The sequence below is a fragment of the Carcharodon carcharias genome, chromosome 10, assembly GCF_017639515.1.
Source record: "Carcharodon carcharias isolate sCarCar2 chromosome 10, sCarCar2.pri, whole genome shotgun sequence".
In the NCBI taxonomy this organism is placed as follows: domain Eukaryota; kingdom Metazoa; phylum Chordata; class Chondrichthyes; order Lamniformes; family Lamnidae; genus Carcharodon; species Carcharodon carcharias.
Window position 1 is genome coordinate 92,453,690 of NC_054476.1, and position 18,033 is coordinate 92,471,722.

General features: G+C 42.6%; 1 protein-coding gene across 1 annotated transcript in view; it reads left to right on the top strand.

The window, feature by feature from the left end:
* The window catches only part of LOC121282853 (mucin-6-like), a 286,476-nt gene that overhangs the window by 56,521 nt on the left and 211,922 nt on the right, over positions 1 to 18,033 (top strand). Inside the window, exon 10 of the mRNA XM_041196667.1 lies at positions 8,201 to 8,321. Within this exon, the coding sequence (XP_041052601.1) occupies positions 8,201 to 8,321 (121 nt within the window). The remainder of the gene's footprint in view (positions 1 to 8,200; positions 8,322 to 18,033) is intronic.

Here is an 18,033-nt window from a genome sequence, read left to right on the forward strand (position 1 = left end):
CTGAGATGAAAAGTGAGGCCAAGTAACCTGGGTGTTTTAACTGCAAAAGGTAGGGCCAACGGCTGGAGGTTACGGGAAAATCCAGTGTGATTTATTGGGGCCCATACCCCCGTGCAGAGAATGGGGGTAAGCCAGAGAGCAAAGCAGACCAGGCTATGGCTCAGACTGTGGCTGCAAATCCCTGTAGAGGTACTGCTGAAAGTGCGGGTGAGGGTAAAGTTACAAGGGAGAGTTACAAGGATTTTGTATCCTAAGGAAGGGTGGCCACATTCCCCAGGGTGCAAAGAGTAAGCCTGTAGTAATACTGAGGGATACAGGGGCCAGCCAAACTCTCCTGCTGGGAAAAGGCATGACCTTCCCACCAGAGAGTACAGTAAGTGCCAAGGTGTTGGTAAAGGGGTTTGAAGGAGGGTACATGCCCTTCTCCTATACCGGGTGCACCTGGGTGTGACCTTGTGTCAGGACCAGTGACCATGGGAGTCATCTCCAGTTTGTGGACAGGTCGACCTGCTCCTTGGCAATCATCTGGCGAGATCAAAGCTAATAGGATCCCCAGTGGTCTCAGAGAAGCCCACTGAGGTCAGGGATACAGAACAGTTGCAGGAGAAGGTGCTTGGCATTTTCCCTGACTGTGAGGTGATACGGTCTACGGCCAGACAAGCTCCATCAGTGGAGGCTGAAGGGGCACTGCAGACAGAAGACCCCCTGGTCTGGTTATCTGAAACCTTTTTCGGGAGTCTAGAAGACCCTGAGGAGATAATAAATAGATCTTCCTTGACAGCAGCCCAGCAAGCTGATCCACTGTTAAAAACATTAGCTCAGACTACCCACACTGAAGCAGAGACAGAAGCAGTCCCTGAATGCTACTACATTAAAAATGAGGTGCTGATGAGGAAATGGAGACCTCCTCACAGACTTGCAAATGAGAAGTGGACAATGACCCCCCGAGGTACCGTAGGGAAATACTGCGGCTAGCTCACAAAATTCCGATGGCTGGGCATGTTGATACACATAAAACCAAAGCGTTCATCAGCCAGCATTTTTACAGGCCACAACTCTACTGGGATGTAGTAAGGTTTTGCAGAACCTGCCACACCTACCAGGTTGTGGGTAAACCCCAACATGCAATAAGACCTGCACCAATGATTCCTGTGCCAGCTTTTGGGGAACCACTCAGCAAGTGTTGGTGGACTGTGTGGGGTCCCTGCTCAAAACAAAAGGGGGCTACCAGTATATCCTTACCATCAAAGATGTGGCTCTCTGCTTCTTAGAGGTTGTTCCCCTGAGAACCATATCTGCCAAAACAGTGGTGAGGGAATTGACCCAATTCTTTACCAGGCATAGCCTGCCCACCAAGATCCAATTGGATCATGTTTCATGTCCAAAATGTTCCAGGAAGTCACCTGGGTGTGACTCAGCTGAAGCCTTCAGCATATCACCTGCAGTTGCAAGGGGCACGAGAGCATTACCATCGGACCCTAAAAGCAATGATCAGGGCATACAGCCACGAATACCCCCTTGACTGGGATAAAGGTCTAAGTTTTCTGCTGTTTGCGGCCAGGGACTTAGCCAATGAGTCCACTGGTTTCACTTGTTTGAATTGGTTTACAGACACCAAGTGCGAGAGCCTCTGAAATTAATCAAGGAGAGGTTTTTAGAACAGAAGGAGGAAGTGTCCATGTTAGATTATGTAACAGCATTCCAGGAAAGACTTATGAGAGCCTGTGATGTGGCCTGAGAACACTTGAACATCTCCCAGACAGCTATGAAAAAACAAGCAGACAAACATGCCAGGACCCAAACTTTTCAGCCAGGTGACTGTGTTAGTGCTCCTACCAATACCAACTGAACCCTTTAAAGCCCGGTTCGGTGGCCCGAACAGAGTAGCAAAGAAGCAAATAAACTATCTGATTGAGATCCCAGATCGGGAGAAAAGGCAAAGGCTGTGTCATGTCAAGTAGCATCACAACCGGGAAGAGGATAAGCAGGTCTGTCCCATTGCCACTGACCTAGAGGATGAGGGTAGCAATGGGGATGAATTGGAGGAAGCCATGGGTCAGGCCCACGTTGAACCCCCTACTACCCGGCTAACCAATGCTGAGATACTAATGAACTTAGAATCCTTATTCACCCATCTAAGTGCAGAACAGTGAGCAGACGTAATGAGGCTGTTCACTGCATTTAAAGGCTTATGCAGAGGCAAGCCAGGCTGCATCACACTAGCTCTACATGATGTGGATGTGGGAGAGGCCCCTCCCATAAGGCAACTTCCCTATTCTCTAGACACAGAGAAACTGGCCCAGGTTCAGGAGAAGATTAACTACATGCTGGAGCATCAATTAATAGACCCTGGCAGCAATAGCTGGAGCTCCCCAGTTGTGCTTATGCCCAAGCCAGATTGCTCCACAAGGTTCCGCATTAACTACAGAAAAGTTAATGCAGTGACCAGAGCTGACTCCTACCCGAATCCCCAGCGAAAGACTGAATAGATAGGGAGGTAAAGTAGCCTACATTACAAAGATGGATTTACTCGAGAGATGCTGGCAAGTTCCCTTGGTTGCCTGAGCGAAGGAAATCTCCGCCTTCATAACACCAGATGGGTTAGTGTTGAGGCATGCCATATGTGCTCCGAAATGCCCCAGCTACATTTCAAAGGCTGATGAACCGGGTAGTAGTGGGCTTATCTAATTGCATAGTGCGCCTAGATAACCTCCTGGTGTTAGGCGACACCTGGGAAACTCACTTAGAACAACTGGAAGCCCTCTTCCAGAAAGTAGTTAACTGACCTAGTGGTCAGTCTCGCAAAGAGCGAGTTTGCTACGGCTCAAGTGACCTATCTAGGACATGTAGCGGGTCACGGACAAGTACTGCCCAGGGCTGAAAAGATACAAGCAGTAACACGGTTCCCCATTCCCACAACAAAATGGGAAACCATGAGGTTTTTGGGTATGTGTAGGTTCTACCTCAAGGCCGTCCCAGACTTCAGCACAATAGCCACCCCGCTAACAGACCTACTACAGAAAAAAGCGAAGATAATATGGACTGAAAAATGCCAGACAGCTTTCAAAAGCTGAAAGCCATTGTAATAGGCGAACCTGTGCTTGCAGCTCTGAACTTTAATGAAGCATTTAAAGCAGCCATCGACGTGAGTGACACTGGCGCTGTCCACCTCCAGGAAGATGAATCAGGAATAGAGAGACCAATTGGGTACTTATCCAAAAATCTAAACAAGCATCAGAGATGGTACTCCACAGTTAGAGAAGGAAATCCTCAGTTTATTACTGGCTCTCAAAAACTTTGAGATATATGTCTGAAATGGATACAGAGAGACCACAGCCTATACTGACCACAACCTGTTAACCTTTGTGGAAATGCTTAAGACACGGAATGCCAGTTTCTCCAACTGTACCACTTACACATGCCAGAAATCATATGTTTTCACTCACAGGACCTGTCCTTAGCAGACAGAAGGGATATGTCCATAGTTTGTGCCGTTTTCAACTAAACAAAAGCTTAGGGAACAGTCATTCCTGGTTCATTCCCCAGGGCAATGCCTCCACCAATCAGAGTCCAATTGACAACCAGTTAGCACTTTCTCTCCTCATGAATTATAAATGGCTGTACTCCCATTACAGTTTGATAATTTCTTGCGAGCTATCCTGATGAGTGCAAGTTGAAAAACTAGTTAGCATGTCTCTTGTTTCAACAATACTCAAATAATTGATTTTAGAGATCACACTTGCTCCAGAAAGCCAACTAGTCCTGAATTAGAAACAGAAATACCTGGAAAAACTCAGCAGCATCGGCGGAGGAGAGCACAGTTGACATTTCGAGTCCTCATGACCCTTCAACAGAACTAAGTAAAAATAGGAAAGCTTATTTAAGGGGGGTGGGAGGTGGGTTGTTGGGACAAGCAGCCAGTAATAGGTGGAGATAACCAAAAGATGTCACAGACAAAAGGACACAGAGGTGTTGACGGTGGTGATATTATCTAAAGGAATGTGCTAATTAAGTGTAGAAAGCAGGACAGACGACAGACGAGATACAGATAGCTCTAGGGGGTGGGGGGAATACTAAACGTGCTAAAAGATAGAGATAAACAAAGGGTGGAAATACATTTTAAAATAATGGAAATAGGTGGGAAAAGAAAAATCTATATAAATTATTGGAAAAAACAAAAAGGAGGGGGAAGAAACGGAAAGGGGGTGGGGATGGAGGAGAGAGTTCAAGATCCAAAATTGTTGAACTCAATATTCAGCCCGGAAGGCTGTAAAGTGCCTAGTCGGAAGATGGGGTGCTGTTCCTCCAGTTTACGTTGAGCTTCACTGGAGCAATGCAGCAAGCCAAGGACGGACATGTGGGCATGAGAGCAGGGTGGAGTGTTGAAGTGGCAAGCGACAGGGAGGTCTGGGTAATGATTGTGGACAGACTGAAGTTGTTCTGCAAAACGGTCATCCAGTCTGCGTTTGGTCTCTCTAATGTAGAGGAAACTGCATTGGGAGCAACAAATGCAGTAGACTAAATTGAGGGACGTGCAAGTGAAATGCTGCTTCACTTGAAAGGAGTGTTTGGGCCCTTGGATAGTGAGGAGAGAGGAAGTGAAGGGGCAGGTGTTGCATCTTCTGCGGTTGCATGGGAAGGTGTCGTGGGTAGGGGTTGAAGAGTAGGGGGTGATGGAGGAGTGGACCAGGGTGGGAAGATGCTGCCAGACCTGCTGACTTTTTCCAGGTATTTCTGTTTCTGTTTTTGTTTTGGATTTCCAGCATCCGCAGTTTTTTGCTTTTAAGTTCTGAACTAGACCAGGTGGCAGCTCAACTAAAACCCAGCCTCCTTGACAGACACAGGCTCCTGTTATCACTTGAGCCTGAAGGAAGCCGCATGTGATTGAAGTTTCCTTTATTTTGAGTATTTTTAATTTTGGTTACTGGTTTACCCAAAGTGCAATTTAATTCAGAAGAATAACTAAATGATTTTATTTCTACGCCCTCACTGCACCCACCCCCCCAACCCTCCCCCTCCACTGGCTTTAAATGGACAGGAAACTCATCTCTATACAAATTAAAGGGCCTCCCCACACAAAAATCTGAACTTTAATCAGTTCTCCCCAGAAGTGGATTTCTGACTCATAAACATTCTGGGCTCCTGATTCCCTCCTCTGTGGCGAAAATTTGCCCTGTATCCCTGTACTCACTGGCCTGTCTTGCTACCTTGCTTGCTTTGTTATGGCTTAAACATCAGATCCAGTTTCTGATGATGCTCTAATGGGTACTGGCCACAGTAGCTCTGGATTGAAGGTTTCTGCCTGATCTATATAATTCCATACATCACATTCAATGTAGTTTTATTGAACCTATATTTGACTAGGGTAAAGAACATATTTTTATTTTTCTTGGACTGTGGCTTTAAGATTGGACTGTGACTTTTAAAAACTACCATGGCTGAAGTTTAAAAGAAATGTTCATTGGAGCAAGAAGAAGAAAATCTACAATGTTACTATCTCCTGGAACAATGTATGCCAGGTTGGACAGGATGGTGCTGGAAAGGAGATCTAGTTTAAGAGGGGCCTGCCCAGTGATGGTGTTTTGATTAGCTCCTGACTAAGTGGCCAGGTTCTGTGTGAGGATAGTACAGTAAATCAGCTCCTAGCCTGAAAAGAGGAAAGACCCGGAACCTCTCTCTCCTGTGTTTTGTAAGACTCTAGTAATCCTACCATGGTAGCTAGCTGGCTATTCCTCACACCGCTGTATCCTGCTTTCTTTGAGAAACCCTTGTCAGGAGGAAAAGGGGAAAAATCACCAGTAGAGACATTAAAAACAAATTTCAACCAGAGAACCACAGACTGTAAGTGCTGGGAGACCACCTTGTGTCAACCACAGCAACCTGCAAGGAAGTTAGAAGAAAGCAATCAAAATCAACCCATCTAATCCTGAATCCCGGATTGGTGCTATTGAACTGTTTTATCTCACCCTTAAAATCCATGTCGTTTGTGTGCTTGTTTGTTTGTGTGTGTGTGTGTAAGGGTTAAGAAGTGGTAGAGTTTAAGTTATAGAGTTAAAAGTTAGGAGTTCATATTTCTTTCTTTTGCCACTAATTAAAGTCAATTTGTTTAATAAACAGTTATTTACTTAGTAACTTTACAAACCTGGTGCTCATATTCTGTTAACCTAAATTAAACAATTAGGTAGAATTGGGGCAATTTGGTGGTCTAATCAAACTTCTCACAAATGTTATGGCTCAGGGAACAGTGGGGCTTGATACTACAGCGCACTGGCCCCAGTGAGTCGTGACATTAGGAAAAAATGTCCTTAATTTAACACAAATTTCAGTTCTTTTATAAACATTGGGGAAGAATGGGTTGTTGTATGGTCCAATTCTACCTAATTAGCCTATGTTTTATTTTCAGTTATTTATCAATTCGTTTAATATTTTTAATATTTAGTTCAAAATGAAAAAAGTGACCTTCATGGAAGCTGTTTCATCTCAAGTATATGCTTTTTAAATGGTTCTTGGGTTTTTATTTTCACTATCCTACCCTACAAGTACAATTCTTTAGAAATATATTTCACATGTTCATCACTGTTTTTGTATGAAGAATTTCTGACATCAACCTTTAAATATTCCTTCCTTATTCTGAATGTGTGCCTCCTTGTCTTTCTGGCTTGATTTACCTTGAAATATTGTTCTGGATTGGCCTTCTTTATACTGTTTCCTATCTTGTAAATCTGTGAGGGTCCTTCTTGTGTTGAAGGGAGAAGGGCCCATGTTGTTCCAGTCTTTCCTTCTGACTCAATTCTGTGACACTGGGGATCAACATTGTGGTCTCTCTGTGCACAGACTCCAAGGCTTGAATCTGGACCAAAATCCAGATTGATCAATGGCTGAAACTGAGCACAATATTTAATGTGAGGTCTGATCGAGAGCTCTATTTAATTATAGTTTCACATCATCTGACTATTACTTGTTTTATTGAATTTTTCTCTGGAAATGTTGAATGCTGAATTCAATAATATTTCCAGGTCACTTTCAACTTCACCCTTCTGTAATTTAGGGATGTAAGAAAATACAGGTTGGAAACAACTCTACTGTCATTTGGGCAGTTCTCAAAACTAATACACTTTTAAATGCCCATTGCTTCAAATAGTAATACAATGTTTTAAATGTTGCTATACAGTGCAAGTTGCTTTAGGAACTTAGTGCAGAATAGAAAGATCTCAAATTTGATATGTGAAGGTGTGCTATGGGCTACTTTTTGCCTTTAGGTCTGAGTCAATTATAATGAATTTAGATTTCAAACAGTGCATGGAAAGTCAAGTGCAAATAGCATTCAAATGTAAGCTAGTTTGTACAGGTTCAGTGAAGGCACAAATGTTAAGTGGAGAATGATTGCAACCTTTGAAATCTGCAACCCCTGTCACATGCAGTCATGAATGGTGGTGGACAATTAAACAGCGAGTGGGAAAAGGAGGCTTCAAGCATAACCCTATCCACAACAATGGTAGAGCCCAATGTGAGTGCTAAAGACATGGCTGCTGTGGTCACATGCCAAAAATGTCAAGTGGATGATTCTTCTCGGCCACCCCCTGAGCTCCCAGCCATCACAAAGCAATTTTTTCGGCCATTAAGTTCACTCCACTTGATATTAAGAAACAGCTGACTGCACTGGACACAGTAAAGGGTATGGGCCGTGAAATAATCCTGGCTGAAGAGCTGTGCTCCTGAGTTAGCCATGCCTCTCGCTAAACTGTTCCATTGTAACTACAGCAAGGCATCTATTTGAATATATTGAAAATTGCCCAGGAATCTCCAAAAAGAATAACAAACCCAACTTGATTAATTACTTACTAATCTATCAGACTAATCCCAATCATCAACAAAGAGATGGACAGTCATCAACGATATGCTGATCAATGGAAGGTGATGTGAATGTTTAAGATGGTAGATAAGGTGGTAATGAAGCGGACTCGTTGATGTTGAACTTGAGTGTTGTTGCATCTGCATCCATCCAGGCAAGTTTTCCATCACACACCTGACATCGACCTTTGTAGATGGTGAAAAGAGGCAAATTATTCATAACAGAATCCCCAACTCCTAAACTTTTCTTCTCTCCCTGGAATTTATATGGCTGCTCTAGTTCAATTTCTGGTCACTGGTGACCCACAGGATAAGGTGCTATCTAAATGCAAGTTTGTTCTTTTCACAGGAACTGTTCTTGATGACATTTCTGCTAAGGACATTTGTGTTCCTCTGAGTCACTGTCCTTGTGTTTTAAATGGTCAAGTCTATGCTCCTGGCGGTTCAGTGAATTCACCTTGCAAATCCTGGTAAAACTAAATTATTTACACATTTATCAATACTTTCTCTTCATTTTATATTCTTGGAAAAGCAGCTTTTTCCATCTATTTTCTTGTGAAGGAGGGGCTCTAACATCAGTGGAATAGAAATTTGGGAATTGTTGGTCCATGTTTCTGCTGGTATCAGAAATTCTGATGTCTGCTAGATTCACTTGACCAATACCAGTCACCTGCACCAATAGTGTCATGTGATTCTGACAAAATCCAAGTTACACGTTAAAACCCATTAGTTACGCTGCTGTAGTGTTTGAAACATTTGGAAGTTTGTGATAAAATAACCTGATAATATAATCTCTCCAGATATTGCTCGTGAACAGTTGGAGAATATGTTATGTCTTCTAGCTGTGTTTGTTGTGCATGTATTGCCACTGTGTCTTTGTTTTTGTAATATTTTCTTGTTGCACCACCTCTGAAGCATGTAAAAATCATAAATATAACTGTTAGTGTTACCCATTGAATTTAATGTAGTGAAGCATGAGAACGTTACCAACTCGGATTTTAATAAGCTATTACGTATATAGAAGAGACATATGCAAGTGATTTTAAGACATCAAAAGTCTACTGTGGTTTTGTGTTTTCACCTTGTGTCTTGAAACCTAGCACAGATTAATACTTTGTAATTCTTTGCTAGTATTCAAATCCTTTGTACTAATTGAATTCTATAGTGTTGCATGGATATGAATTAAAGACATTCCCTTCCTGTTTTTCTGCTTACTTCTGACTAATTCTTTCTGAATCCTTCCGTTCGCCTTTTGTTTTCAATTATTTTGGACTTTTGTTTTTTCTCTTTTCCTTTCACTTGCTTCTTTTATATCTGCCCCTGTTGATTTTCTCTCTCTCTTTTTGTACTGTGAGTCTCTCCTTCCTTCTCTACGTTTTCCATTTTTGGGATGGAATCATCTTCTTGCATTGAGGGTCCCGATGCAGGACCAAAAGTGCACATTGCACTCTGAGGTGGAGCGGCTAGCCTTGTGCAATCATGCAGTAGCCAGCCAATTGGACATGCAAAGGTGAGGGTCCTAGCCAATCACGTGGCAGGGATGGACAGGAAGTCATTAACCCCACCATTACCTCACAAAATTGAAGGCCTGGGTCCAGGTACACCCTCGCCTGTTGGAGGCCATATTTAAATGACAAACGGACAGGGATCCACTGCCTACCATCCAGCAGCATCAGTCTAGCTGTTTGTGAGGAGTTTGTAATTCCTGAAAGTGATGTGACACCTCAACTCCTTCAGATCTGTCACCCATACCTCATCAGATCCTTGGAAGTGCTGTGACACCACCCTCCAGCTTCACTGTTGATCACGATCAGCTGCTATGTTCTAGTGCAGATGGCTCCACGGTTAAGCGCTGCCTCCCTTCAGGCCATTTGGGAATGGCAGGTCCTGTTTCTCAGTTTTGGAAGTAAGAAGCCCTCCCGCCTGATCAAGGCGGCCTGGATGGAGGTGGCAGTGGAGGTTAGAAGTCACGGAGTCCACAAATGAGATGGAGTCCAGTGCTTCAAAGGGTGAATGACTTTCCCCCTACAAAGTAAGTGGCACAATGTAGTCACTGCAAAGTTGTATTTCTAAGGGTTTCAAGCACTATAAATGTGTGAGTGGAGAAAGATGCCAGACAGGAGTTTGGGTTCTAAGCCTCATCTGATGGCACATGCAGATTGAATGAGTGGGAGACAGGTCAAGCCGTAAAAGTTATGCCCATTGCAAGAGTATGTGTGTGTGTGAAACACTAGGGACAGCACTGGAGCTGTCATAGGCATGCATGCTTATTAAGGCACTTTCTTATTAAGAGGTTAGGTGCCCATGGAAACGACACTCAACCATTTTGGCTGCCTGCGCACATAACACAATGGAGTGCTCCCAAGACTGACGGCAGGGTACAAGACATCCGCATAGCCTGCCAAGGAGGAGCTGCTGAATTAGCAGGTGAGCCACCTGCATGCCCCTGTGTGGATGGAGAGGCTAGAGTCTCAAGGCATCAGAATGAGGATGCCTCCAGTCTGGTGTTGAGAATGCGCATATAAGTGATACATGTGATACATTGATGAGTAAAGGGGTTGTGCATAGCCATGATCTAATTCTTTTATGTTCTCCACTGCAGGTCCTCGCAGCGAGGCGAAATGCCTGAGCCAGCCTGCAGCAAACCCGACTACTGCCTCTGAGGATGATGATGCAGATCACTCAGAGGATGTGTCATTATGTCATTCCTCTGCATCCTCCACCAGTGCAGAGACAGTCATTGCAGTGGATATGCATTTGCGATTAGACTCAGAGTCACAATCTGTGAACACATCACAGACATGTCCCTGCAGCTGATGGAGGAGGTGATAGCCCAGGTTCCTAACAGTCAGAGGACTGCTGGAAATCAGGCCCATACTGATGATGTGCTTCTAGAAATGGATGTAAGAAACCAGCTGGAGATGCAGATGCACAGGGGGATGACACCTGAAGAGATGCCAGAGGCATGCGCAGCTTTGAGTGAAAGGTGGAGAAATCTGTCCAAATCCCGAGTTCTGTCATGACTCCGGCATGTGAATGTATGCACCTGTGGAGAGGTTGGCAACTGCCATAGAGACCCAGGTCCAACATTGGCTGCTGACTATGTGCTGGGGCCTGTGTTCTGTTTCTCTGGCCATGGACTCTATAGTGCCAGGTAAGAGGGGGGACAAGGCAACTCGATCTCCTTCCAGTTGCCGCTTCCCCTGCTGGATTCAAAGAGTTGGCATCGTGCACTAACAGAGTGGAGGAGCACCAGCATGCCACTCTGGGATTATCATCTCAGGACACTCCAAAGATGTGCTGCTGCTTCCCCTCCCCACTGCCAGTGATTCCAGTGCCTTTGTTTTATTAATTTTATGAGATGTGGGCATTGCCGGCTAGGCCAGTATTTATTACCCATTCCTAATTGCCCCTGAGAAGGTAGTGGTGAGCTGCTTTCTTGAACCGCTGCAGTCCCTGTGGTGTTGATACACCCACAGTACTGTTAGGGAGGGAGTTCCAGGATTTTGATCCCGTGACAGTGAAGGAACGGAGATATATTTCTAAGTCAGGATGGTGAGTGGCTCAGAGGGGAACTTCCAGGTAGTGGTGTTCCCATGTGTCTGCTCTCTTGCCTCCAACAGGTGAGGGTGTACCTGGACCTGTACAGGAGACCCTTGACAGCTCGAGGCCTCTCGACCAGTGGATGACTGCCAAGGTCATCTCAGGCAAAGGGACATAACATTCAACAGGCTGCCTCCACTTAGCCATGTGTGTCGGGGTAGCACTAAGACATACTGGAAGAAAGCATAAACTTAAAAAAATATAATAACACAGAAGGGGCATGGGTGTCAAATAATTCCATGGATATGTTCAGTTATGATTAAACATATAGTCTGAAGTATTTTAATTCATGTGTGTTGAATGTTCATGATTTTTTGGAAATTTGCTAACCAATGGGAGCTCTTAAGGGGGTGACACATCAGTAAAAGGTGATTTGGGGCTTTGGAAGCACCATTCCAACCCCATGTGGGGTTTGGAAGTAGTAGCATCTCAGACTCTCTTGACATGTGCAATTTTCAATGCTTGTCACCCCATGTCAGTTGTTTGGAATCTGGCTAGCAAGCCAGCACATGGTAGTCAGCCCCTTATTATCCATCATCATCATCTGCAGCTAAAGCATACCACCAGCCCCACTGTAGAGAGCTCCATCCTCCAGCTTTACTCCAGGAAACTCTTCATGTTGATGCAGACGTATGCATAACACTCACACAAGTGACCCTGGAACTTGAAACCACCACCCTGCGCTCTCCCTCAATCATCTTTACCTTCCCCTCATCGCCTTCGACCCTTACTCCATCACCCTTTCCCTGCCTTTGGCGAAGCTTGATTCACCCCCATTATGCTTGACCAAGTAACATCCTAGAACTTCTCCCCTGCACATGCCACTATTGCTCAGTCCCAGCACATTGGAATTTCCCCCATTACCTTCGACCTGCCATCTGTCATCCTCGATGATCCTCCTAACACCTGGATCTGCCCTCTGTGACTCTCAGGACCTCATCATTGACTTTCCCCCTAACCTTTGATTCCCCCTACAATCATGCTTGAATCTAGACATGCTGTTGCCAACGGGAGTTTCCAACTGGAAGTGATTAGCAACAATCAATTTCTTCCAGCAGACATCTCCAAACACAGGTGCTAAATTCTGGTACTACGTCCTGACTGTAGATATGAGCTTCAAATTTACCGTAAGTGAGCATGAAGTTCTTTCTTAATCCATGCTTGTCTTGTCTCTGCAGATATTAATGCTTATAATGAATAGGCAGCTGGTTTTCCATTTTGCAACATTTCTGATCAAGATGCATCACATTGTAGTGTCATTTATTTGTTGAGATCGTAATAACAGAGAGTGGCATGCTGGTGGCACTTGCCCTAGAATCTATCCCCTGAACAAGTCTGCCATGATAATATGATACTTGACAGATGCAAAAGAAACTTACTCAAATATTAAGTAAGTCCAAACACTCATCACATCCCTGCTACATCAGTTGATGACAGCATCTTTAAAATTGCCTTTAACTTTGACTGGATCATTCCTGTAGCCGTGTAGCCCAATAAAAGGTGCTTCTTACCTGTGAAGTTTCAGTTTGCCAATGTTTAACAAAACACCACATTCATTGTATCAGTGAAGAGAAGTTTCCAGGTATTTCCCATGGTTGTGAATTGTCTCTTCAGCATTTCTTCAAATCAGCTGTTGTAAAAGTATCTTCAATGACCTCTATCTCTTGGCATCCTTCCACGAGCTCATGCAGCTTGAATTAAAAGACTTTAGGTGCTAAGCTGATTCCAAGTGTCAAATGGTTCCAACTACATTGGTTGGAAGTGTGTAGAATGTAGTTAGGTATCATTATTGTTCATTGAAACTCATGTGCTAAAACCTATCACAGACATTCAGAATTGTGAATCTTTTAGCATGTGTTTGGCATGTAGCTACATCTTCAGTAGTTGGCAGAGCACAATACTCACAGTTGATGACTTTAAGTCTTTGGGATCTAAGCAAATATATTCTTAAGTCCAACTATCATTGAACTGATCCATGAGTTTGATGCTGTTACAAGGTTGATGATGCCCTGTCTAATCAGACTACCTGGGGTTTCCATTAATTTACTACTTAAAGCCACTGGATGGAGCACATGTTAGCTTAGAACTAATCCCTTGTCAAAGTCTGATTCCATTAATTTGTCCTACGCCATCACTGAAGACTGTCATAAGTTGCTGTATTTAGCACTCCTTGGCCAGGTAATATTAAGCATGTGTATGGTGTACCAGTGGAGGGTGATCTGTTAATTTCATCACTATGTGTATACAGAATGATATTCAAGCTCAGGCAGGCAGGCCTTCTAACTAACAGAAGATATTATCATCTTATTGATGATCTCACAGTCTAGCCTTCTACTAAAACTACCACATTGGACCCGGATTCATACAATTTTTATTTGTTCTTGAGATCTGAGCATTGCTGGCAAGACCTATATTTATTATCCATCCCTAATTGTCCTTGAACCACCTTCTTGAACTGCTGCAACCTATATGTTGTAGGTACACCCACAGTGCTGTTGGAGAGGGGATTCCAGGATTTTGACCCAACGATAGTGAAGGAACAGTAATTTGGTTGCAAGTCAGGATGGTGAGTGACTTGAAGGGGAACTTGCAGATGGCAGTCTTTCAATGTGTCTCCTACCCTTATCCTAGGTGGTAGAGGTCACATATTTAGAAGGTGCTACCAAAGGAACCTTGATGAGTTATTGCAGTGCATCTTGTAGATGATACACATTGCTGGTACTGTGCACCAGTGGTGAAGGGAATGAATGTTTAAGGTCCTTTAATGGAGAGCCTTTAACTGCCATAGCTATCATTTCTGTCTTGAATAGTTCAATCTTTGATAGCTTAAAATGGGGATTTACCAAGGAGGCAGGAGGCATGGTTGAGATACTAAATGAACACTTTGCAATTGTCTTTACAAAGGAAGAAGATGTTGCACAGGTCGTGGTGAAAGAGGAAGTAGTTCAAAAGCTTGAAGGGCTTAAAATTTATAAGGAGAAGGTATTGGATATGTTGACAGTACTTAAAGTTGATAAGGCAGCAGGACCAGATGAGATGCATCCAAGGATACAGAGAGAAGTGAAGGTAGAAGTTGGGAAGGATTGGGCCATAATTTTTTAATCCACCTTAGATATCGGGATGGTGCCAGAGGACTGGAGAATTACAAAAGGCTACACCCTTGTTCAAAAAAGGGTGTAAAGGTAAACCCAACAATTATAGGCCAGTCAGGTTAGCTTCAGTGGTGGGGAAACTTTTAGAAATAATGATTTTGGACAAAATTAATAGTCACTGGGGCAAATAAAGAATAATTATGAAAAGCAAGCATGGATTTATTAAGGCTGTGTTTAAATCGTGTTTACCTAACTTGCTTGAGCTAACTTATGACACAGCAGTTGATAAAGACAGTTATTTAAAATCCCAAGAGAAATTTTAAACAGCTGTCATAACCTATAGTTTCAACTGGTATGTTTTGAGATGCAGCTCTAAATTCAGGAATAAGACCACCAGTTCTCGAGAGGTTTTTATATCCAACTTTATGAAACATCTATTGATTTACAACAAATTAAACATGTATACATGGCTTCAAATTGGTACTATCAAAACTTTTTAACAAATTCCCAAATTAATTTCCGTTAAGGCAACAATAACCAATAGACTTAAACAGACACCAGGCAAAGATTTTTCATCTTATGAATTCAAAATGAGGTTCCTTTCAATTTGTTCCTTCGCAGACATAGTGGTAGGATTACAGGCTTAGGTCTTACATGCCTCTGACCTGCACACACAAACTCCTTTCTGTTATACCCAACCTTCCCCTTTGAATTTAAATTTTCATTGTATCACCAGGCCCTTTGAACTCCTTTCATAGTACCAATTTTATTAGTAATATTAACATTGCTTGGTGTCTCCTATCTAGGTGCAAGATTTCACTCCCATTCTTGAATACTCTATTCTACCTTACTGTTTACATCTCAAAACTACTATACTTCAAAGCACCCAGACTAGCTAGCTTTAATCCAATTAACATACACAGACTAAACCTCTGTTTTAAAAAATAAATTCAAATAACATTACATGCATTAATATCTTTTCATGACATTCCCCTTCCTATTGAAAAATGAGCCATCATAATTCTAAAAGAGGGCTCCATTTTTTAATAACCCATCTCACACTATCTCCTATACTTATGACCTTATTACGTTACCAGGTCCATGCGCTAACATAACAATATATATACAAACCTGCTTAGTATCAACAGAAATCAGTCCAGTTCAGTGTCCAGATTTTTAAAAATGTCAAATTTTCCTTTAAGCTTCAAACTCTTGATAACGCATCTGCGAACAGATTCTCACTACCAGCAACATATATAATCCCTAGATTAAATGGTTGTACTAATAAACTCCACCTAAAAAGCCTTGCACTTTTGTCTTAAAGTTTGACCATTATTAAGTACAAACAATTGTTTCTGATGAATTGTTTGCAGCAAAGATTTCAAAACGCTGCAATGCTAACACCAAACCCAAAGTCTCCTTTTCAATTGTTGAATATCTTCATTGTTGTACATTCAGCTTCCGTGAAAAATACAAGATCAGTTTTTCAATTCCAGTTTCTTTATCTTGTAACAGTACAGCCTATATCGCTTACATCAATGGCCAACTTGAATTGCTTGGCATAATTGGGTACTGCCAACACTGGTTTCATAGTTAATACAGTTTTCAAACTATCAAATGACTTCTGACACTCCAGTGTCCATTGAAACTACTTGTTCTTTTTTAAAAGTTCAGTCAGTAGAGTAACTACTTGGCTAAAATTTGGTACAAATTTCTGGTAAAACCCCCTCGTGCCCAAAAATCTGAAAACCTATCGTTTTGTTATAGGCACTGGGAAATCCACGATAGCCTTGACTTTCACATCTTTTGGAGCCGCCTTACCATGCCCAATGGTATGGCCTAGATACGTAACTTGCAGTTTTGCAAATTCACTTCTAGCCAAGTTCATCACCAAATTAGCTTCTTGTAGTCGAGTAATAATTCTTCCAGGTGCTGTAAATGCTCCTCCCATGTCTGATTGAAAATATTAGATCATCAATATAAACAGCACAATTGCTTAGACCCACAAATACTTTCAGTCTTTGAAATGTTGTAGGTGCATTCCTCATACCAAATGGCATGACTTTGGACTGATATAGTCCACTTGGCGTTACAAAAGCTGATATCTCCTATGCTCTTTCCGACAACGGTACCTGCCAATATCCTTTTAGCTAGTCAATCTTTGTGATAAATTTCGATTGTCCCACTTTCTCAATGCAATCTTCCAACCGTGGTATAGGATACAAATCCGCTTTTGACACTGCATTCAGCTTTCGATAGTCCACACATGGTCTTTGTGTTCCATCTGGTTTCGGTACCAGTATGATAGGTGAACTCCAGTTACTGCAACTAGACTCAATGTCATTTTGAAGCATGAAATCAATTCTTTTTGTACTTGTGATAACTTTGCAGGATTTAATCTATAAGCATGTTGCCTTATTGAAGATGAAACTTGCACAGAGACATGATGTATCGCTAAATGTGTCTTTCCCAACTTATTTCCACAAATAGGTTTGTGTGACTGCAATTGCTTTTCCAAATCACTTTGACACTGCTTGGAAGGTAACTCAATATTTCATTTAATTTTTCAAGCACCCCTTCATTATCCAATTTGATTAGAGGAAATCAGTTTGAGTCCTGCACTTCTACCTCTTTCTCATCATCCACCATCACTAACACCTCTTTTTATTTCTCTTCCCTGTCAAAGTACTTTTTAAGCATATTTAGATGACACACCCTCTGCTTCTTTCTTCTATCTGGTAATTTATTAAATGATTTACTTCACTCAATTTCTTTTCAATCCTGTAAGGCCCACTAAATCTTGCATTTAGTGAATCACCTTGTACTGGTAACAAAACTTGTACCTTCTTTCCAGAAACAAAACTGCGAGTTTTAGCTTTCTTATCTGCCTTCACTTTCATCACTTGCTGTGATGTCTTTAAATGTTCTTTAGCCAACCTTCATGCTCTGTTCAATCTTTCCTTGAAATTTGAACGTAATCCAGGAGAGTAGTTTCCGAATTTTGACCCACCAATTTCTCATGAATCGATTTCATTGGTCCCCTTACTTAATGACTGTAAACTAGCTCAAAAGGGTTAAAACCAGTCGATGCATTAGGAAAGCCTCTAATAGCAAATAACAAGAATGGAATTCCTGTATCCCAATCCTGTGGATAATCCTGATAGTACACTCTCATCATAGTTTTTAAAGTTTGATGCCATCTTTCCAAAGCTCCATGTGACTCCGGATGATATGCTGTTGACTTAAACTGTTTATATTCCCAAACTGTTCATTACTTCCTTATGCAGCTGTGACATGGGCCAAAATTTTCTGTTTGGCGGGAGGGTGGAGCAAGAGCGGCTGTGAGCGGGCGCGGACCCGATTGGCACCAACCTGATGCCCGTGATCGGAGCTGTGCTGCCATTTTGCGTGGGTGAGTCAATTAAGGCCCACCAAGTGCATTTCTGACTCCCGTGAATAGCGGGAGAGTGCGGGCTGCAGCAGGTGT